The sequence below is a fragment of the Scyliorhinus torazame genome, chromosome 2 (assembly GCF_047496885.1).
Source record: "Scyliorhinus torazame isolate Kashiwa2021f chromosome 2, sScyTor2.1, whole genome shotgun sequence".
Classification (NCBI taxonomy): Eukaryota; Metazoa; Chordata; class Chondrichthyes; order Carcharhiniformes; family Scyliorhinidae; genus Scyliorhinus; species Scyliorhinus torazame.
In genome coordinates, this window is record NC_092708.1 from 221228123 (window position 1) to 221252491 (window position 24369).

At 47.2% G+C, this 24369-nt stretch overlaps 1 protein-coding gene across 2 annotated transcripts in view; it reads left to right on the forward strand.

Annotated features, from left to right (window-relative positions):
• Positions 1 to 24369, forward strand: part of LOC140396113 (dynein regulatory complex protein 11-like) — a 291112-nt gene that overhangs the window by 82207 nt on the left and 184536 nt on the right. For both annotated transcript variants that reach the window (XM_072484239.1, XM_072484248.1), the window contains exon 9: positions 2440 to 2515. In XM_072484239.1, the coding sequence (XP_072340340.1) occupies positions 2440 to 2515 (76 nt within the window). The remainder of the gene's footprint in view (positions 1 to 2439; positions 2516 to 24369) is intronic.

The following is a 24369-nucleotide window of genomic DNA, read 5'->3' on the forward strand; positions in this document are numbered from 1 at the left end:
AAGTTGGTAAGGGTTAACGTGGACATGCCGAATTTCCTTAGTTTCCTGAGGAAGTATAGGCGCTGTTGTGCTTTCTTGGTGATAGCGTCGACGTGGGTTGTCCAGGACAGATTTTTGGAGATGTGCACCCCTAGGAATTTGAAACTGCTAACCATCTCCACCTCGGCCCCGTTGATGCTGACAGGGGTGTGTACAGTACTTTGCTTCCTGAAGTCAATTACCAGCTCTTTAGTTTTGCTGGCATTGAGGGAGAGATTGTTGTCACTACACCACTCCACTAGATTCTCTATCTCCCTCCTGTATTCATACTCGTCGTTATTCGAGATCCGGCCCACTATGGTCGTATCGTCAGCAAACTTGTAGATGGAGTTGGAACCAAGTTTTGCCACGCAGTCGTGTGTGTACAGGGAGTAGAGTAGGGGGCTAAGTATGCAGCCTTGCAGGGCGCCGGCGTTGAGGACTATTGTGGAGGAGGTGTTGTTGTTCATTCTTACTGATTGTGGTCTGTTGGTCAGAAAATCGAGGACCCAGTTGCAGAGTGGGGAGCCAAGTCCTAGGTTTTGGAGCTTTGATATGAGCTTGGCTGGGATTATGGTGTTGAAGGCGGAGCTGTAGTCAATAAATAGGAGTCTAATGTAGGAGTCCTTGTTTTCGAGATGCTCTAGGGATGAGTGTAGGGCCAGGGAAATGGTGTCTGATGTGGACTGGTTGCAGCTGTATGCGAATTGCAGTGGATCAAGGCGTTCTGGGAGTATGGAGGTGATGCGCTTCATGATCAACCTCTCGAAGCACTTCATTACAACTGAAGTCAGGGCCACTGGTCGGTAGTCATTGAGGCACGTTGCCTGGTTCTTCTTTGGTACCGGTATGATGGTGGTCTTCTTGAAGCAGGTGGGGACCTTGGAGTAGAGTAGGGACAGGTTAAAGATATCCGCGAATACCTCTGCCAGCTGGTCCGCGCAGGCTCTGAGTGCACGACCAGGGATCCCGTCCGGGCCCATTGCCTTCCGAGGGTTCACTTTCAGGAAGGCCAATCTGACTTCGGAAGCTGTGATGGTGGATATGGGTGAACTATGGGCTGCTGGGGCACTCGACAGCGGATTGTTGGTTACCTGCTCGAATCGAGCATAGAATGCATTGAGTTCATCGGGGAGGGGTGCGCTGCTGCCAGAGATACTGTTCGGCTTCGCTTTGTAGCCCGTTATGTTGTTTAGTCCTTGCCACAACCGCCGAGAGTCTGTCTGTGACTCTAGCTTGGTTTGATATTCTCTCTTGGCATCTCTGATGGCTTTGCGGAGGTCGTACCTGGATTTCTTGTATCTATTTCCACTTGGAGAGCCAAGGTTTGATCAGGAATAATCAGCATGGCTTTGTCAGAAGCAGGTCATGCCTAACAAATTTGATTGCATTTTTTGAGGAGGTGACAGGTGTGTAGATGAGGGTAGTGCAGTTGATTCAGTTCGTCTGGATTTTAGCAAAGCCTTTGAGAAGGTCCCACATGGGAGACTGAGAAAGACGGTAAATGAACATGAGATACAGGGCAATTTAATAGTGGATTAAAATTGACTTAGCTGTAGGAGACAGAGGGTGATGACAGAAGGCTGCTTTAGCGACTGGAATCCAGTATCCAGTGGTGTACCACAGGGATCTGTGCTGAATCCCCTATTATTTGTCATTTATATAAACAACATAGATGACTATGTGGGGAGTAGGATGCAGATGACACAAAGATTGGCTGGGTGGTTAATAGTGAGGTTGAATGTCTTGGGTTGCAGAAAGATATCAATGGGATGGTCAAATGTGCAGATAAGTGAGAGGCGGAATTTAACCCTGATAAATGCGAGGTGATACACTTTGGAAGGAGTAATTTTACAAGGAAGTATTCAATGAACAGCATGACACTGGGAAGTTCAGAGGAATAAAAGGACCTTGGCGTGTTTGTCCATAGATCTGTGAAGGCGGGAGGGCAGGTTGACAGGGTGGTGAAAAAGGCATATGGGACACTTGCCTTTATCAATCGAGACATAGATTACAAAAGCAGATAGGTCATGTTGGAGTTGTATAGAACTTTGGGATGTCCGTCCCGTCCCGTCCTCCCTAGCTATTTATTAGGTAGGTACGTCAGGTACTTTCATGTGTCGGTGCACACTCCGAATTGGAGTGAATTGGACATTCTGAATTCTCGCTCTGTGTACCTGAACAGGCGCCGGAATGTGGTGACTAGGGGCTTTTCACAGTAACTTCATTGCAGTGTTAATGTAAGCCTACCTGTGACAATAAAGATTTCGTCTTTTTCAACTTTATGTTGAACTATTGTTAAAAACAAAAAAAAGTCCCAGGTTAATTTAGAATTCCAAGGGAGGAAATCTTAAAAACAAAACAAACCTTGACTTGTTGAACACGCGTGACTTTTGCAAAATCTCTTTATTTTTTACGTAGGAGGAAGTGGAGGGTTGGAAAATGATTCCAAGTAATTTCCTCTCAACATTGGCAGAAGGTCAAAGCACATATGAAGGTGAAAAAAAATAATGTACATTATGATAATGTTTGGTCACATTTGAGTTCATTAATGGAACCGTTAATATGACTGAGACAGGGATGTTATAACAGGAATTTCTAAAGAATGCAACAAAAACAAACATGTCGAACGGTATTCATTAAAATGAATAGTTTAAACATGGTTCTTATTGCAAACAGAGTTGTTTTTTTACTTCACGGATGGGCATCTGAAACCTATTGCTTGTGATTACTGCACTATGTGGGAACTTCAAGACATTTCATGTGTCTTGGGTGACCACATGTGCCACCAGCTCAGAGGTTCCGAGCTTGAAGGACATCTAGATCATGGTTGAGCATCAGTGTGTGCCACTCTCCCAAACAGGTACTCGGTATTAAAAGCTGCTGGAAGTGATGATACCCTGGCGCCAAAGGGCAAGAGACTATACAAGAGGGAACAGCAAAGCATAAAAATACAGTTGCTATTTGGGGCAGTACGGTAGCACTAGTGAATAGCACTGTGGCTTCACAGCGCCAGGGTTCGATTCCTCGCTGGGTCACTGTATGTCCGGAGTTTGCACGTTCTCCCCGTGTCTGCGTGCGTTTCCTCCAACAGTCCAAAGACGTGCAGGTTAGGTAGATTGGCCATGATAAATTGCCCTTAGTGATCAAAACAAAAGGTTAGGAGGGATTATTAGGTTACGGGAATAGGGTGGAAGTGAGGGCTTAAGTGGGTCAGTACAGACTCGATGGACCGAATGGCCTCCTTCTGCACTGTATGTTCTATGGTCTATTTAGGGATTCCATAGTTAAGGGGACCAACAAGAAATCTTGTTACTGTCATTGTGAATCCTGCATGGTGTGTTGGAACATAGAGAGAATGCAGAATATTCTGCAGGGGTGAAAGGAGTTGTGGTTCACATAGATAAGGTGACTATTGTGTTGCAAAGGTCAGATTTTCAGTAGCTCGAGAAAAAGATGAAAGTGGGATTTTGAGGGGAGTAATAGTACTTCCTCTCAGAGAAACAAAGGATGAAAAGAGATTTGATGGAGGCATTCAAATCATCAGGGGATTGGACATAATTTGTTGAGGAGAAACTATTCCCATTTGTGAAATGATCGAGAACAAGAGGGCACAGATTTAAAGTAATTGTTATAAGAAGCAAAAGCTACAAGGGAAAATTGTTTTGTGAGTTCTGAATTGCACTGCCTGAGATTAAGATGGAGGCACGTTCAATTTAAGCATCCAAAAGGGAATTAAACAATTTTCTAAAAAGGAAAACAATGTAGGGTTACAGGAAGAAGGCGGGAAATTGGCACATTAGTGAATTGCTTAATGCAGAGATGATAGGCCAAATAACCTCCTTTTGTGCTGTAACATTTACCTGTTTTTTAAAAATTCATTTTTTATGGGATGTGGGCTTCGTTGGCTGGGCCAGCATTTGTTGCCCATTCCTCATTGCCCTTGAGAAGGTGGGTGGTCAGCTGCCTTCTTGAACTGCTGCAGTCCATGTGGTGTAGGTACAGTCATAGTGCTGTTAGGGAGTGAGTTCCAGGAATTTGACCCAGCGACATTGAAGGAACGGCGATACATTTCCAAGTCAGGATAGTGTGTGACTTGGAGGGGAACCTCCAGGAGGGGATGTTCCAATGTATCTTCTGATCTTGTCATTCTACTTGGTAGTGGTCGTGGGTTCGGAAAGTGCTGACTATGGAGCCTTGGTTAGTTCTGCAGTGCATCTTGTAGATGGTACACACTGCTGCTACTGTGCAACAGTGGTGGAGGGAGGGAATGCTTGTGGAAGGGGTGCCAATCAAGCGGGCTGCTTTGTCCTGGAGGTTGTCAAGCTTCCTGAGTGTTGTTGCAGCTGCACTCATCCAGGCAAGTGGGGGAATTCCATCACACCCCTGACTTGTGCCTTGTAGGTTATGGACAAGCTTTGGTCAATGGTAACCCACAGGATGTTGATAGAGGGGATTCAGTGATGGTAATGCCATTGAATGACAAGGAATGGTTGTTTGATGTTCTCTTATTGGAGATGGTCATTGCCTGGCACTTGTGTGGCACAAGTATTACTTGCCACTTGTCAGCCCAAGCCAGGATATTGTCCAGATCTTGCTGCTGATGTGTTGGGTAAGCTGGGTCTGCGAGGACTGTGTTTACTGTAGCAGAGAGAGACAGGCTTTCAACACTTGAAGAAATGCAACTCTATTTTATTAAACTCTTAACTATTAAACATACTTTAACTGTGGGTTGACACTATGCTGAGTTGACTGGAGACCTGAGGCTAACCTGACCAGACTATCTTACTACCACATGGTGTATGTTCTAGCTGCTGCTCATGGGCTCTGACTGTCTCAGAGGCTGCATCCCAAGAGAGCGGGAAAACTAGTGCCCTCTGTTTTTATAGTGGCTGTGTCCTGTCTGGTAATTGGCTGCTGTGTTCTGTATGTTCATTGGTCATCCTTTGTGTCAATCAATGTCTGTCTGTGCACCATCATATACTTGTGTGTATATTATGACAGCTGCATTTGCACGTGGACTGCTTCAGTGTCTGATGAGTCGCGAATGGTGCTGAACGTTGTGCAAACATCAGCGAATATGCCCACATCTGATCTTATGTTGGAAGGAGAGATCTGTCTAAAGATCCAAAGTAAAGACTTTTCTCCCTGCACAGTCAGATTAAACTGCAGGAAAATCCAGTCCAGCAGCAGCTGAAGACACAGCCAATTGTTCAGAAACCCCTTTAAAAATCTTGCACGGGAATTGTGAGGTGGGAGTGATTGCCTTTCCTGTGTCCCTTGCGGAATATGAGCTCCCTTATCAAGGGGGCGGGAGAAACTTAATCATTGTTGCATATAAGATCGACCGGTTCAGCACCGACCTGTAAGACCCAGTTGGGACTCACCGGGAGCTATGTATTATAGTCTTGCAAATAAACCTAAGTTCCTTTGATGCAACTCGGTGTGGAATCCCTACAGCGCAGAAGGCCATATGCCCTATCAAGTCTGCACTGACCTTTTGAATGAGCACACTACCCATATCCTAACCTGCACTTCCCTGGACACTAAGGGGCAATTTAGCATGGTCAGTCCACCTAACATACATATCTTTGGACTGTGGGAGGAAACCGGAACACCCAGAGGAAACCCATGCAGTCACAGGAAGAACGTACAAACTCCACACATACAGTGACCTAAGGCCGGAATTGAACCTGGCTTCCAGGTGCTGTGAGGCAGCAGTGCTAACCATTGTGCCAACATGCCGCCCTGTGGATTCTCCGTGACATCATAAAACTGGTGGTGAGGAGTAATCTGGTTTGCTGTCGACGCTGTAGGCCTGTCGGTTGAGCCACCTTCCTGATTCGGTGAATCCAGGATGGAACCTGTTTCTTTCACCATGCCTCTGTTCGGGTGGTTCGATGCGTTTGACTCCGGAGTCGAGGACAGCAAACAATACGTGGAGCAGATGCGCTATTTCTTTTGTTCAAATAACGTCACAGAGAACAATCGCCAGGCGGTGATCGTGCTGACCCCTTGCGCTGCCCATTCATACAGGGCAATTTGGAACCTTGCGTACCTGTTGGAGCCTGGCGGCCACACCCTCGACCAGCTTGTGACGCTTGTGGGTCTGCATTTCAACCCAACGCCATCCGTTATCGTTCAGCAGTATTTCTTCAAAAAGCAGAAAGATCCCCAGGTGAGCTAGTCACCTTGTTTGTCGCCCGAATGACAAAAAAGTGCCGATTTCGGTGAGTATGGAACTGCTTTGCCTGAGATGCAATGTGATTGCCTGGTCTGCGGCAATAACACTATAGAGTCACAGAGGAAGCTCTTGGCTGGCCGCTCCCTGAATCTGCAGCAAGTTCTACAGCTCTCCTTATCCTGTGAGTGTGCTGAGCGTAGGTTGCAGGAAGTACGGGGGATGGATGTGAACATCCTGGAGCGCAGTCCTCCTGTCCCACCCGGTCTGACCGTCGATAGAGACTCCAGTCTATGATTGCAGGCCCGGCTGTCAAGGCGGGAGATGCCCGCGGAGTCTGCTGAATGTCTGTGCGTGACACGCAGCCGCTGGCCCAGGCGGGACCACAAGCAGCGAAGGCCCCAGCAGTCCAGGCAGCTTGGCAGGGTTAGGTATTTTCCTCGGGACAGGACTTTTCATCTGGATGAGCCAGCAGAAGAGGCTGTGGTGCTGTTGAATTGCGTGGCCCTCATTCAGGTTTCGTTGCAGGTGACCGGCCATTTATTGAACATGGAGTGGATACTGATGGTTCCTGTTGTGGCACAGAGCACCTTTGACCACATGGGGAGGTGGTGGCGTAGTGGTATTGTCACTGGACTAGTAACCCAAAAACCCAGGGTAATGTTCTGGGAACCCTGGTTCGAATCCCACCATGGCAAATGGTGAAATTTGAATTCAATACAAATTATCATAGAATTTACAGTGCAGAAGGAGGCCATTCGGCCCATCGAGTCTGCACCGGCTCTTGGACAGAGCACCCTACCCAAGGTCAGCACTTCCACCCTATCCCTATAACCCAGTAACCCCTCCCAACACTAAGGGCAATTTTGGACACTAAGGGCAATTTATCATGGCCAATCCACCTAACCTGCACATCTTTGGACTGTGGGAGGAAACCGGAGCACCCGGAGGAAACCCACGCACACACGGGGAGGATGTGCAGACTCCGCACAGACAGTGACCCAAGCCGGAATCGATTTGGGACCCTGGAGCTGTGAAGCAATTGTGCTATCCACAATGCTACCGTGCTGCCCGTATCTGGAATTAAAATCTGGAATTAAAAACCATGAAACCATTGTTCAGTGTCATAAAAACCCATCTGGTTCACTAATGTCCTTTAGAGAAGGAAATCTTATCATCCTTATGTGGTCCAGCCTACATGTGACTAGAGATCCACAGCAATTTGGTTGGCCTCTTAAAATGCCGCACAGATCGAGAGCAATTGGGATGGGCAACAAATGCTGGCTTTGCCTCCGACGCCCACATCCCATGAAAGAATAAAGAAAAAAAACATGATGTGCACACTTAGCCACTGTGTCCTCCAAGGTCAATGTCGGTTACGTATACAGGGGAGCAGCTACCTGAGTATTTTTGGGCTGCGATTGATTACACCATTTGCGCTTTGACTGGCAGCACATTCTCCAAATAGGGTCCGGTGGCCTGTGTGAGGTGCTCGGCAGCTACCCTGAAGTCTTCCAGCTCGGCTCGGGGACCATAAAAGGGGCCGTGGCCAAAATCCAGGTTGACCCAGAGATTCAGCTGCGATACTTCTGGGTGTGTACAGTTCCCTACAACTTGGCAGAGAAGGTGGAGATCAAACTCAACAGATTGGAGAGTTTGGGCATGATTCGGCCCATGCGTTTCGCGGATTGTGCGGCGCCAGTGGTCCCTGTCATGAAACCGGACGGAACAGTCTGTGCGGGAATTATAAACTGATGGTCAATACGGCTTCCAGGCTGGATCGCTACCCTATACCCTGCATCGAGGGCCTTTATGCCATGTTGGTTGGTGGACTCTCGTTCACAAAGCTAGGTATGAGTAATGTGTATCTGCAACTCGAACTTGACAGGTTCTCCCGCAAGTACGTTACAATAAATACGCATGGGACTCTACGAGTACACCTGGTCACCTTTTGGGGTGTTATCAGTGTGTGCGATCTTCCAACGAGTCATGGAGAATATCCTGCGGGTGTTACCGCGCGCCGCAGTGTATTTGGATGACCTGCTGGTTGCGGGGACTAACAACCAAGAACATTTGGGAACCTTGAGGCAGTGTTGCAGCGCTTATCGGAATATGGCGTCCACCTACGCCTTGCGAAGTGCGTGTTCCACGCTAAGGAGGTGGTCTACTTGGGGTATCAGGTGGACCGTGATGGTTTGCACCCGGTTGCTGAGAAAGTGCTAACCATCCAGTTGGCCTCCGCTCCGAAGGACGCCACGGAACTTTGCTTGTTTTTGGGGCTGGTTAATTACTATGAGAAATTATTTTCTGAATCTCGTGGCCATACTGACTCCTTTGCATCTGCTCCTTTAAGAAATGCCAGGCCTGGGTATGGAGTGGTGCCCAAGTGTGGGCTTTTCTGCACATCAAAAGACCTTTGTCATCCTGGGAGGTGATGACCCACTATGATCTGCCCAAGCCTTTGATCGTCCCCTTACGGAATTGAGACGGTCCTACCCCATCGAATGGCGGATAGTTGGGAATGGCGAATCGCTTTTGCCTCCCTTACGCTGGTGGCGGCCGAATGTAAATACGCGCAGATTGAGAAGGAGGGTCTGGCGGTGGTCTGTGGAGTGAAAATGTTTCATCAATACGTCTATGGCTGCCATTTCTTCATCATTGCGGATCATAAGTGTTGCGGGAACTTCACCATTAGTTATTCAACTCTAACGTTCTTCACTCCCAACTGACCAGGTGACACTTACAGTTAGAGTTTCAGTTCAGAACTTTATTCAAGCTATAGCAGGGGAGCGAAGCTACCACTAGATGGCTTGTCCACTCTCCAATCAAAATAAATAAAGGAAAATTATACCTTTGTGTACTATCTCAAGTAACTAACATAAACAAATCAAAATAATACATTTGTTTAGAAATTATCTATATCCATTCACAACTAATAATTAGGATTACATAATGCATTACATATGAGTATATAATTACCAATCATAATAGAGACACCTATGAATTAATTTTAATATTGCCATGCATTTATTTACCTCTAGTTATCTACAACCTGCTAGACGTACATAAGATTAAATGTACGCCTGAGCTGTGATCCCTCTACTCCTATCCCATTGTCCTGTGTTTTGTAAGATCCGCTGCTGCATGATCAAATGAATAATTGAATATTTGTGTGAAAGCTTTGTGACTATATCCTTGCTGTAATTAAAAAATCCTTGAATTCTTATCTTCGTGACAGGTTTCTATTAACTTGTTTCTGCCTGTGGGAATTCACCAGCTATAGGAAGCAGCAGCCTGTATTAATGTTTCAGGTTTCTTTATGATTTACAAATATGAACAGAATATCAGAAAAGCAACACATCAACCCAACAAGCAACCACAGATCTCTAAATATCCCTGATACCGCCCCCACCACAACCCGCCTTCCCCATTTTAACCCCCTTACCACACCCTTCCCAAACCTTCCTTCCCATTGCTAACCCCTCCATTCTAATTGAAGAAATCAATGAACTGCTTCCATCTTCTTTATGATTTTTAACCTTCAATAAGCCCTTGCTAGGTTTTTTCCCGAGGAAAAGGCAGTCCTTCCCATTGCCTCTGCACGGATCCAGCACGAGGACCTGTTTCCGGCTGCTTATGAATATACACTTGAACATCGGCCAGATACCCACATTGCACATGCTGACGGGCTGAGCCTTCTACCTTTGTCAGCCAATGCTGCGCGCCCCCCAAGCCAACAAAGTCTTGAATTCCATGGACTCCCTGCCGGTCACCGCATCGCGTGTCCGTGACTGAACACAGATGGACCCTATTCTTGCCAAGTTGCAGAATCTTATGTTATAGGGTGGCCAGCATCGACAGCTGCCGGGTGAGTTGCGAAGTTGTCTGAACTGAGCGTGGAGGACAATGTTCTACTCTGGGGCATGCGGTTTGTTATCTCGGCGAAGGATCAAGTGCTCGTCTTGAAAGATCTTCACAACGGGCACACACGGGTGTCCAAAATGAAGATGTGGGCTGTCATAATATACACCAGTATATCATGGTGCAGATACACAGTGGGACCAATCAACATACACAACACCACAGCCAATCACCAGTGAGATCACATGCACTATAAAGAAAGGGGACATGAGAGTTCCCGCTCATTCGAGTAGCAGCTAGCTAGGAGCATAGAGCTCACAACCTGCAACACAGACATTCACCATGTGCTGAGTGCATCAACTGGTTAGGACAAGGCAAAGTTCTTTAGTTAAAGCTGGTATCGTATTTACCCACACTTCAAGTATGTTTAAATAGTTAACCTCTTAATAAAATAGTGTTGCACTACTTCAAGTGTTGGTGACCTGTATGTGATCCAGAACACCCAACACATCATGGGCATGGAGCGATATCTCGTGGCTGGGCCTGAATGCTGACATCGGGATGATGGCTCAGCAGGGTTCTGTCTGTCAGGAGCACCAAAAGCTCCCTTTGGCCGTGCCCCTCGCTCTTGGGATAGACCGGCTCAGTCTGTGGCTCGGGTGCGCGCCGATTTTGCTAAGCTCGATGTTTCTTCTTTTAATAGACGCCCATTCCAAGTGATTAGAGATCCACAAAATGACGCCATTCAACTCCCGTGCGACCGTTGAGTATATCTTTCTTGATGCATGGCATTCCTGAGGTCGTCGTCACAGACAATGGTGCTTCTTTCACAAGTTGGGAGTTCTCAGCGTTGCTGAAGACCAATGATATTCGGCATGTGTGTACTTCCCCATACCACCCGGCGTCGAACGGGTTGGCAAAGCGGACCGTGCAGATGTTTAAACGGAGGATCCAGAAGCAGACTTCGGGTTCAATGGATACAAGGCTGACTGGTTTCCTAGTCTCCTATCGGACCATGCCACACGTGGTGACTGGGGTGGCCTCGACTGAGATGCTCATGGGCCGACAACTTTGTATGCGCGTTAGCTTGCTGTCTCCCAATACTGGCGCGAAGGTGCGTCATAACCAGGAGTTGCAAAGGCATTGCCCGATTCAACTGTTATGGGTCCGGGTTTACAGAACCCCAAAGTGTTTCATGGAGTTCAACCGACCCACAACTTGTAATAGATTGTGGTGTGGGAAGCATACGGCGTACTCTCCAGGTGTGATACAGCAGAAATGGACAAGTGGTTTTTAAAACAAAACAATGTTTATTCCACAAACTCAAGTTAAACTTTTAAAAACAAACATTGAATACCTTAACACCCATTTCTTCAAAGATAACCCCAAAAGACTACAACACTAAATAATCCTTCAAACTGTTCCTTTAAACATCCAAAAGACTTAAAACCTTCAAAAATAATAACACATTACGTTACATTCAATATATTTATACTCTTTGGATTGCAAACATCAACAGACCAGCTGTGTTTCTTCCTGCAGCTCTCAGAAAAACATACAGACACTCCCAGCTGCCTTCTCAAACTGAAACTCAAAAAAGCAGAAGTGAGCTCAGCTCCCCCCACCCTCTGACATCACTTCAGTAATATGATCAGCCCCATTTCTTAAAGGTACATTGCTTAAACATCAAATTCTTAAAGGTACTCTCACATGACACCTCCCCAAGAAAAAAAAATAAACCATCAACTTCAAGATGGTTTCATTTTTCACCTTTGCACCATCAATTAAGAAATGCACACCGTAAAAACATTTTACCGGTTCAAAAAAAACAACACACGCAAACAGGAATAATAATACAGTCCATTTTTTTATTTTTTTTTCGTTCTTCTACCTCCAACCAAAATCCTTCTCGATTGACAGTCTCTTTGAACAAGAAAGTCTCTGCACGATCCATCCATTCCTCTACGCCTTGGCATTTCTCTTTAAAGTTAGATACTTCAGTTCAATCTGATCACGGAGTCCCTTGCAATTCTCCAATACAGGAGCATTGGTTATCACAGCTTTCAGGCAGTCAAATGCATGTTGAAACTCCGCTGTCCATTGAAATTTGTTACATTTCTTGAGCAAGTCCATCAGTGGAGCAATCACGCTACAAATCTTTTGCACAAAGGTTCGATCAAATCCATTCATGCCAAGAAATCAAATTATTTGCCGTCGTGTCTAGGGTATCGGAAACTCCCCAATAACTTTCGTTTTCACATCCCGTGGGACCAATTGACCCTGTCCGATTGTATGGCCAAGGAAAGTGACTTGGGCTTTTCCAAATTCACTTTTGGCTAGGTTTATCATCAAACCCGCCTCCTGAAGTCGATCGAATAACTCCATAAGATGTTTTAAATGTTCTTTCCATGTCTGGCTGAAAACTACCAGATCGTCGATATATACCGCACAATTGGGTAATCCGGAAACAACTGTATTAGTTAACCGTTGAAATGTGGCTGGGGCATTTTTCATGCCAAATGGCATAACTTGGAATTGGTATATACCATCTGGAGTCACAAAAGCTGAAATCTCCTTTGCCCTTTCGGATAAAGGTACCTGCCAGTAACCTTTTAAGTAAATCCAATTTAGAAATAAAAGCGGATTGTCCCACTTTCTCAATGCAATCCTCCAAACGTGGGATAGGATAAGAGTCCGTTCTTGTAACTGCATTCACCTTTCTGTAGTCCACACACAACCGTTGGGTGCCGTCTGGTTTAGGTACCATCACTATGGGTGAGCTCCATTGGCTGCAACCCACTTCAATTATGCCATTTTAAAGCATATTCTCAATCTCTTTGTTAACCTGTGCCAATTTTAAAGGATTGAGTCTATATGGATGTTGTTTGATAGGAACAGCATTTCCGACAGCTACATCGTGAATAGCCATTTTAGTACTTCCCAATTTATCTCTACAAACTTGCCCATGTGATATCAATAACTCTTTCAGGTCAGTTCGTTTTTCCTCTGGAAGATAACTCAACAATTAATCCCAATTTTTAAGAACATCCTCATTTTCCAATTTAATTTGAGGTATGTCAAATTCACAGTCATCTGGATTTGGTTCATCCCTTTGAGTTAGATTCATTAAAACCTCCTTTTTCTCTCCTTCCCTTTCAAAGTACCTTTTAAACATATTCACATGACACACTCGGTGAATCTTCCTTCTATCTGGTGTTTTTACCACATAATTCACCTCACTTAATTTCCTTTCAATCTGATACGGTCCACAATAGCTAGCTTTTAGAGGTTCACTGGTAACAACACTAAAACTTTATCTCCACTGGCAAAACTACAAACTTTGGATTTCTTGTCCGCTACCTGTTTCATCACATTTTGTGCAACTTTCAAATGTTGTCTAGCCAATTCACCTGCTCTATTTAATTGTTCCCTAAAATTTGACACATAATCCAATAGTGTAAGTTCCGATTTCTCACCCACCAATTTTTCTTTAATCAATTTAAGTGGTCCTTTTACCTCATGACAAAATTAGTTCAAAAGGACTAAATTTGGTTGACTCATTCGGTGCATCCCTAATTGCAAACAGTACGAATGGAATTCCTTTATCCCAATCCTCTGGATAATCTTGACAATAAGCCCTCAACATTGTCTTTAATGTCTGATGCCACCTTTCTAACGTTCCCTGCGATTCTGGATGGGACGCAGTTGATTTAAATTGTTTTATTCCTAAACTATCCATAACTTCTTTGAATAACTTTGAGTAAAATTTGATCCTTGATCCGATTGAATTTCTGTGGGTAGTCCATATCCAGTAAAGAATTTAAGTAACTCCTCCACAATCTTTTTAGCTGTAATATTACGTACTGGAATGGCCTCTGGAAACCTAGTAGACACATCCATTATAGTCAAAAGATATTGATTCCCACTTGTTGTTTTAGGAAGCGGTCCTACACAATCAATTAGGACCCTTGTAAAAGGTTCCTCAAATGCTGGAATGGGTATTAAGGGCGCTGGTTTTATCACTGCTTGAGGTTTCCCTATCACTTGACATGTGTGACATGATTGACAAAATTTAACTACATCTTTATGTAGTCCAGGCCAATAAAAATGTTTCTGGATTTTAGCTTGAGTTTTCCTTATCCCCAAATGACCTCCCACTGGTACCTCATGTGTCACTCGCAACACCTTCCTATACCTTACCGGCAATGCTACTTGATGAATGTCTGCCCACTTTTCATCCGCCTGCATATGTACAGGTCTCCATTTTCTCATCAAGACATCACTTTTACGGTAATAACACTCTGGTATCCACTCAGATTCCCCTTCCGTCTATGCTTTCTGATACATCCGTTTTAATTCTACATCTTTCTGTTGTAACTCCGCCAATTTTCCTGAACTAAAAATATCCGCCTCATCCTCCACCTGTTCTTGTTCTTTTTCAACCATCTGATCAAAAATCGTTTCTGATAATTGCACTTCAACTTCATCTTCACTCTTTGATTTCTCCTCTTGTCTTAACCTGTGACTTTGCGACCTTGTTACAATCCGGAAATATCCCAGGATATTTGTCCTTCAACACTTCTGTTGTCTGATTTTCCACTGGCTTATCAACAACAGTAGGCATCACTCCCACTTGCAATCCAGCTATATCATTACCCAAGATAAACTGTATTCCTGGACAAGATAGTTTCTCTATTACTCCTACTACCACTTCACCACTCTTCACTGGACTTTCCAACCTTACTTTATATAATGGAACGCTACTCCTCTCACCCTAAATTCCACATATTATCACCGTTTCTGGCAACATTCTTACCACTACATAACTCCTCATCTCTTACCATTAAAGACTGACTAGCTCCCATATCTCTTAAAATTGTGACTTCTTTACCCACTCCTCCTGATACACATGAGTAAACTTTACTCACACAAGTAAATTCTTGAAAGAGATCTGGCACCTTCTTATCAATCACCTCTTGATCAGGCTGTACAATCTTTTGCACCTCCTTTGCTTCACTTGGGCTTTCCTTTACCACTTTAACAAACCCCACTGTCTTATCCTGTTTTACCACATCAGCCTTCCCAGTGCTTTTCTTCAACCACCAACACTGTGACTTTACATGGCCTAGTTTATTACAGTGAAAACATTTGAAACATTTCATTTCTCTTCCACCCTCCTGGATTTCTTTTTAAATCTGAGGTACGCTCTCTTTATTGTCTCCCATCAGATCACCTTTACCGTTACCACTTGAGTATTTCTCATGTCCCCAGTTTCTATCCCTCACCAGCTGAAACTGATGTCGGAAACCAATCTTTCATTTATGAACTAATTCATAGTCATCTGCCATTTCTGCTGCTAATCTCACAGTTTTAACCCTCTGCTCTTCCACGTGAGTTCTCACTACATCAGGAATTTAATTTTTAAACTCTTCCAAAAGTATAATTTCTCTGAGAGCTTCATACGTTTGGCCTATTTTCAAAGCCCTTATCCACCTATCAAAATTACTCTGTTTGAGCCTTTCAAACTCCATACATGTCTGACCAAATTCTTTCCTTAAATTTCTAAACCTTTCTTGTAAGCTTCAGGCACTAGCTCATTTGCACCTAAGATGGATTTTTTTCACCTCCTCATACGTTCCAGATATCTCCTCCGGTAGTGATGCAAACATTTCACTCGCTCCACCTACCAGCTTTGTTTGAATCAGTAATATCCACATGTCCTGTGGCCATTTCATTTGTTTAGCTACCTTCTCAAATGAAATGAAAATAGCTTCTACCTCCTTCTCGTCAAACCTTGGCAATGCTTGGACATTTTAAAATAGATCCCCACCACATCTGCGACTATGTCGCTCTGTCTCACTATCCTCATCAATCTCATCCAATTGTATGTTTCGCTTTGCGTCTGCCAATTTTAACTGATTTTCATGTTTCATAGCCATTTTATGAAGTTCAAACTCTCTCTCTTTTTCCCTTTCCTCTCTATCTCTTTCTTTTCTTTGTTTCTTTCTTCTCTCTCCTTTTCTTTTTCCTCTCTATCTCGATCTTTAATTCTTTCTTCTCTCTCCTTTTCTTTTTCTCTCATTGCATATTCAAGCTGCTTTAATTCTTTTTCATGTTCAAATTGCTTAATCTGCAACTGGATTTTTGCCATTTCTAATGAGTCAGAATGTATCTCGGGTAAAATTAAATGCTCAGCTACCGCGGTAAGTACCTCATCTTTTCGCATTTTGCCAGGCAATGTTAACTGCAATGCTTTTGCCAAATGAAACAGTCTGCTTTTAGTCTCTGTCCGTAAGGTATTGCGTGTTACCGTGTCCACCCCCAACAACTTCTGAGCCTCTGAAAGAACCATTGTCCACAACACACTCCCCACTTAAACTAAAATACCACACCTGAAAAGCAACCACAATATGCTCACCCCTCACTGCCTTTAAGTTCGTTAAGCCAATCCAATCGATATACTTTTATCCCGGACGAGCCCCCAATTGTGATGGGTCCAGGTTTACAGAACCCCAAAGTGTTTCATGGAGTTCAACCGACCCACAACTTGTAATAGATTGTGGTGTGGGAAGCACACAGCGTACTCTCCAGGTGTGATACAGCAGGAATGGACAAATGGTTTTTAAAACAAAGCAATGTTTATTCTATGAACTCAAGTTAACCTTTTAAAAACAAACATTGAATATCTTAACACCCATTACTTCAAAGATAACCCCAAAAGACTACAACACTAAATAATCCTTCAAACTGTTCCTTTAAACATCCAAAAGACTTCAAACTTTCAAAAATAGGAGCACATTAGGTTACATTCAATATATTTACAGTCTTTGGATTGCAGAAATCAACAGACCAATTCTGTGTTTCTTCCTGCAGCTCTCAGCAAAACACACAGGCCTTCTCAAACTGAAACTCAAAAAGCAGAAGTGAGCTCAGCTCCCCCCACCCTCTGACATCACTTCAGTAATATGATCAGCTCCATTTCTTAAAGGAACATTGCTTAAACATCCATTTCTTAAAGGTACTCTCACATGACACAACGTCGACTGCCGGGAATTTCACACCTGGTGACGCGGTATTTGTCTGCAACTTTGCAGATGGTACTTGCTGGCTCTCGGGAACTGTCGTCCGTCAGACTGAGCTAGTCTTCTACCAGGTTCAGGTTTGTGGCCAGCTGATGAAAAGGCATCTGGATCACCTTTGGCCTGCCAGATCGGTCCTTCGTAAAGTTCCTTATGTACGACCTGTCCTGGATCGTCCAGACCTGACGCTGACCAACCTGTTGTGGCACCCCAATGATGTCTCGATGCAAACATGCAGGATGTTGTCTCTTCGAATTCTGACGTGGATAAATAGACGCTTCTGAAATAGAGGATTCCACTGTGCCTTCAGCCGACCAACGGCCACGACGTTCCTTTAGGAAACTGGGTTCCCCTTCGCGGTATATGCTGCCAGACCCAGAGCCTTGGATACACAATGCTCTGCCTGCACTATAGAGGGTACAATGTTGTCTTCCTCGTCCACGATCGTCGGGGGCTCCTTTGTACTTCGGGGTGAGGGGGGTGGGGGGTGGTGGTTGTCATAATCCACAGGGGACTTACAGGGTGGGAAAGATTGTCTCCCCTTGCGGAGTACGAGCTCCCTCAGTAAGCGTCTGGGGGAAACTCAATCTATGTTGCATACAAGGAGGGTCAGTTCAGCACCGACCTTTTGAGACCCAGTTGGGAGTCACCGATAGCTGTGTATTTGCCTTGTAACTAAACCTAAGCTTCTTTGATACAACTCGCTGTGGACTCTTTGTGGCATCATAAAAAACAGGATGGTTAGGGGCGCGGCAAGTTCTGTAGCACAAGTCTTCAGGACTATTGCCAGAATATTGTCAGGACCCATAGCCTTTGCAGTCTCCAGTGCCTTCAGCCATTTCTTCATATCACGTGGGGTGAATTGAATTGGCTGTAAACTGGCATCTGTGATTGGCGGACCACTGGAGGAGACCGAGATGGATCATCCACTTGGCACTGCTGGCTCACGAGACTGATTCCTGTGATGGCAAAATTGTTCTATGAGAAGAGAGGAAGGGTTGAATTTTCCCATTTCTTTTGCTAAAGCGTGATCTCTGGGTGGGGTGGGGGTGGTAGTGGCTGTTTTACACTGTATTTTTAATCACTTTGAGAAAAGAAAAATTTCACAGGTTTCACTGATTCTCTCACCCTGTCCCTGGACAGGTGAAGTATTCATCAGCTCTCGATCAGCTCTAGGATGGTCAGGTGCTTTTGGTGGACCCCGAGCAATAGAAGGCACCTACCAGTAGCCATGCCTATGTTCTACATATAAACATGCAAAGAAAATAGATGCAGACGGAGGCCATTCGGCCCTTCGAGCCTGCTTTATTATAATAATCTTTATTGTCACAAGTAGGCTTACATTAACACTACAATGAAGTTACTGTGAAAAGCCCTTAGTCACCACATTCCAGCGCCTTTTTGGGTACACCGAGGCGGAGTCTGCATGTTCTCGCTGTTTCTGCGTGGGCTTCCTCCGGGTGCTCCGGTTTCCTCCCACATGTTCCAAAGACGTGCTGTTAGGTGATTTGGAAATTCTGAATTCTCCCTCTTTTCCGCCATTTATTATAATCATGGCTTATCATCAAGTTCAAAACCCATGCCCACATGTCTGTCCTTGGCCTGCTGCAAAGTTCCAGTGAAGCTCAACGCAAACTGGAAGAACAACATTCCATCTTCCGGTTAGGCACGCTACAGCCTTCCGGTCTCAAAATCAAATTCAACAACTTCAGATGATTAGCTCTACCACACCTCGAGCCATTTGTTTTCATCCCATTTCAATTTAACTGTCTTTTACCATTTCTTTCTTTCTTCATAGAATCATAGAATTTACAGTGCAGAAGGAGGTCATTCGGCCCATCGAGTCTGCACCGGCCCTTGGAAAGTGCACTCTACCTAAGCCTGCACCTCCACCCTAAGCCCGCACCTCCACCCTATCCCCAAAACCCCACCTAACCTTTTTGGACATTGGGGCAATTTATCATGGCCAATCCACCTAACCTGCTCGTTCTTTGGACTGTGGGAGGAAACCGGAGCACCCGGAGGGGAAACACGCAGACAGGGGGAGAACGTGCAGACTCCGCACAGACCGTGACCCAAGCCGAGAATCGAACCTAGGACCTTGGAGCTGTGAAGCAACAGTGCTAACCACTATGCTACCGTGCCTGTCTTTCTTTACATATATTTAATCCCCCCCAAATCTTATCCACCTTCCTTACCCTTTCTCCCTTTTATTCCCCTTCCCCTCCCCCACATCTACATCTGTCATAGTTTACCCTGAGGTTAGTTTCTCTGCTGTTTGGCCTTTCACACCTTTTGTTCTCTCTGGGGACTGCCATTAGCGCTCTTTCCCCTTGGTTTCTGTGACTATTAGCACCCTGTTTCCCTGGGTTTCTGTGGCTTTGACTCATCTTTCATTCTCACTACACAGTGTAAATATTTCCCACTTTCTCTGTCTTATAGCTTTGACAAAGGGTCATCTGGACTCGAAACGATAGCTCTTGGCTCTCACTACAGATGCTGCCAGACCTGCTGAGATTTTCCAGCATTTTCTCTTAAATTCAAAACCTGATCCCTCCTTCCCCCCCCATATCCCTTGAACTCTTTAGTCCCAAGACTATATCTAATTCCTTCTTGAAATTAGACAACAAATGACACACATTTCTGGCAACTCAATCTCGAAGCTTAAACAGCAATGCCTGGTCACGGTTCCAAACTCTCCGGTATCCCGAGTAGCAATGCCGGGTCACGGTTCCAAACTCTCCGGTATCCCAAGCAGCAATGCCGGGTCACGGTTCCAAACTCTCCGGGATCCCGAGCAGCAATGCCGGGTCACACCTCCAAACTCTCCGGTATCCCGAGCAGCAATGCAGGGTCACAACTCCAAACTCTCCGGTATCCCGAGTAGCAATGCCAGGTCATGGGTCCAAACTCTCCGGTATCCCGAGCAGCAATGCCGAGTCACACCTCCCAACTTTCCGGGATCCCGAGTAGCAATGCCGGGTCACGGTTCCAAACTCTCCGGTATCCCGAGCAGCAATGCCGGGTCAGACCTCCAAACTCTCCGGTATCCCGAGCAGCAATGCTGGGTTACGGTTCCAAACTCTCCGGGATCCCGAGCAGCAATGCCGGGTCACGGTTCCAAACTCTCCGGTATCCCGAGTAGCAATGCCGGGTCACGGTTCCAAACTCTCCGGTATCCCGAGTAGCAATGCCGGGTCACGGTTCCAAACTCTCCGGTATCCCGAGTAGCAATGCCGGGTCACGGTTCCAAACTCTCCGGCATCCCAAGCAGCAATGCCGGGTCACGGTTCCAACCTCTCCGGGATCCCGATTAGCAATGCCAGGTCACACCTCCAAACTCTCCGGTATCCCTAGCAGCAATGCCCGGTCACGGTTCCAATCTCTCCGGTATCCCGAGCAGCAATGCCGGGTCACACCTCCAAACTCTCCAGTATCCCGAGTAGCAATCCCTGGTCACGGTTCCAACCTCTCCGGGATCCCGAGCAGCAATGCCGGGTCACACCACCAAACTCTCCAGGATCCCAAGCAGCAATGCCGGGTATCATCTCCAAACTCTCCGGTATCCCGAGTAGCAATGCCAGGTCACGGTTCCAAACTCTCCGGTATCCCGAGTAGCAATGCCGGGTCACGGTTCCAAACTCTCCGGTATCCCGAGTAGCAATGCCGGGTCACGGTTCCAAACTCTCCGGTATCCCGAGTAGCAATGCCGGGTCACACCTCCAAACTCTCCGGCATCCCAAGCAGCAATGCCGGGTCACGGTTCCAACCTCTCCGGGATCCCGATTAGCAATGCCAGATCACACCTCCAAACTCTCCGGTATCCCGAGCAGCAATCCCTGGTCACACCTCCAAACTCACCGGTATCCCGAGCAGCAATGCCGGGTCACATCTACATCTCTCCGGTATCCCGAGCAGCAATCCCTGGTCACACCTCCAAACTCTCTGGGATCCCGAGCAGCAATGCCGGGTCTCACCTCCAAACTCACCGGGATCCCGAGTAGCAATGCCGGGTCAGTCCTCCAAACTCTCCGGTATCCCGAGCAGCAATGCAGGGTCACGGTTCCAAACTCTCCAGGATCCCGAGCAGCAATGCCGGGTCACGGTTCCAACCTCTCCGGTATCCCGAGCAGCAATCCCTGGTCACACCTCCAAACTCTGAAGGATCCCGAGCAGCAATGCCGGGTCACGGTTCCAAACTCTCCGGGATCCCGAGTAGCAATCCCTGGTCACACCTCCAAACTCTCCGGGATCCCGAGCAGCAATCCCTGGTCACCCCTCCAAACTCTCCGGGATCCCGAGCAGCAATGCCGGGTCACACCTCCAAACTCTCCGGTATCCCGAGCAGCAATGCCGGGTCACACCTCCAAACTGTCCGGTATCCCGAGCCGCAATGCCGGGTCACGTTTCCAAACTCGCCGGTATCACGAGCAGCAATCCCTGGTCACCCCTCCAACCTCTCCGAGATCCCGAGCAGCAATGCCGGGTAACACCTCCAAACGCTCCGGTATCCCGAGCAGCAATGCCGGGTCACACCTCCAAACTCTCCAGGATCCCGAGCAGCAATCTTTTAACTGTTTAGCACAGGGCTAAATCGCTGGCTTTGAAAGCAGACCAAGACAGACCAGCAGCACGGTTCAATTCCTGTACCAGCCTCCCCGAACAGGCGCCGGAATGTGGCGACTAGGGGCTTTTCACAGTAAGTTCATTTGAATCCTACTTGTGACAATAAGCGATTTTCATTTCATTCTCCGCTATTCCGAGCAGCAATGCCGGGTCTCAGCTCCAAACACTCCGGTATCCCGAGCAGCAATGCCGGGTCACACCTCCAAACTCTCCGGTATCCCAAGCAGCAATGCCGGGTCACGTCTCCAAACTCTCCGGTATCCCGAGCAGCAATGCCGGGTAACACCTCCAAACGCTCCGGTATCCCGAGCAGCAATGCCGGGTCACACCTCCAAACTCTCCAGGATCCCGAGCAGCAATCTTTTAACTGTTTAGCACAGGGCTAAATCGCTGGCTTTGAAAGCAGACCAAGACAGACCAGCAGCACGGTTCAATTCCTGTACCAGCCTCCCCGAACAGGCGCCGGAATGTGGCGACTAGGGGCTTTTCACAGTAAGTTCATTTGAATCCTACTTGTGACAATAAGCGATTTTCATTTCATTCTCCGCTATTCCGAGCAGCAATGCCGGGTCTCAGCTCCAAACACTCCGGTATCCCGAGCAGCAATGCCGGGTCACACCTCCAAACTCTCCGGTATCCCAAGCAGCAATGCCGGGTCACGTCTCCAAACTCTCCGGTATCCCGAGCAGCAATGCCGGGTCACACCTCCAAACTCTCCGGTATCCCAAGCAGCAATGCCGGGTCAGGTCTCCAAACTCTCCGGTATCCCGAGCAGCAATGCCGGGTCACACCTTCAAACTCTCCGGTATCCCGAGCAGCAATCCCGGGTCACACCTCCAAACTCTCCGGGATCCCGAGCAGCAATCCCTGGTCACACCTCCAAACTCTCTGGGATCCCGAGCAGCAATGCCAGGTCACACCTCCAAACCGTCTGGGATCCCGAGCAGCAATCCCTGGTCACACCTGCAAACTCTCCGGTATTCCGAGCAGCAATGCTGGGTCACACCTCTAAACTCTCCGGTATCCCGAGCAGCAATGCCGGGTCACACCTCCAAACTCTCCGGTATCCCGAGCAGCAATGCCGGGTCACACCTCCAAACTCACGGTATCCCGAGCAGCAATGCCGGGTCATTGTTCCAAACTCTCCGGTATCCCAAGCAGCAATGCCGGGTCATTGTTCCAAACTCTCCGGTATCCCGAGTTGCAATCCCTCGTCACGGTTCCAACCTCTCCGGGATCCCGAGTAGCAATCCCTGGTCACGGTTCCAACCTCTCAGGGATCCCGATGAGCAATGCCGGGTCAGACCTCCAAACTCTCCACGATCCCGAGCAGCAATGCCGGTTCACGGTTCCAACCTCTCAGGGATCCCGATTAGCAATGCCGGGTCACACCTCCAAACTCTCCGGTATCCCGAGCAGCAATGTCGGGACACGATTCCAAACTCACCGGTATCCCGAGCAGCAATGCCGGGTCACATCTCCAAACTCTCCGGTATCCCGAGCAGCAATCGCTGGTCACACCTCCAAACTCTCCGGGATCCCGAGCAGCAATGCCGGGTCACATCTCCATCTCTCCGGTATCGAGAGCAGCAATCCCTGGTCACACCTCCAAACTCTCCGGGATCCCGAGCAGCAATGCCGGGTCACACCTCCAAACTCACCGGGATCCCGAGTAGCAATGCCGGGTCAGTCCTCCAAACTCTCCGGTATCCCGAGCAGCAATGCAGGGTCACGGTTCCAAACTCTCCGGGATCCCGCGCAGCAATGCCGGGTCACGGTTCCAAACTCTCCGGTATCCCGAGCAGCAATCCCTGGTCACACCTCCAAACTCTGAAGGATCCCGAGCAGCAATGCTGGGTCACGGTTCCAAACTCTCCGGGATCCCGAGTAGCAATCCCTGGTCACGCCTCCAAACTCTCCGGGATTCCGAGCAGCAATCCCTGGTCACCCCTCCAAACTCTCCGGGATCCCGAGCAGCAATGCCGGGTCACACCTCCAAACTCTCCGGTATCCCGAGCAGCAATGCCGGGTCACGGTTCCAAACTCTCCGGTATCACGAGCAGCAATCCCTGGTCACCCCTCCAAACTCTCCGGTATCCCGAGCAGCAATGCCGGGTCACACCTCCAAACTCTCCGGTATCCCGAGCAGCAATGCCGGGTCACACCTCCAAACTCTCCGAGATCCCGAGCAGCAATCCCTGGTCACCCCTCCAAACTCTCCGAGATCCCGAGCAGCAATGCCGGGTCACACCTCCAAACGCTCCGGTATCCCGAGCAGCAATGCCGGGTCACACCTCCAAACTCTCCGGGATCCCGAGCAGCAATCTTTTAACTGTTTAGCACAGGGCTAAATCGCTGGCTTTGAAAGCAGACCAAGACAGGCCAGCAGCACGGTTCAATTCCTGTACCAGCCTCCCCGAACAGGCGCCGGAATGTGGCGACTAGGGGCTTTTCACAGTAAGTTCATTTGAATCCTACTTGGGACAATAAGCGATTTTCATTTCATTCTCCGGTATTCCGAGCAGCAGTGCCGGGTCTCAGCTCCAAACTCTCCGGTATCCCGAGCAGCAATGCCGGGTCACACCTCCAAACTCTCCGGTATCC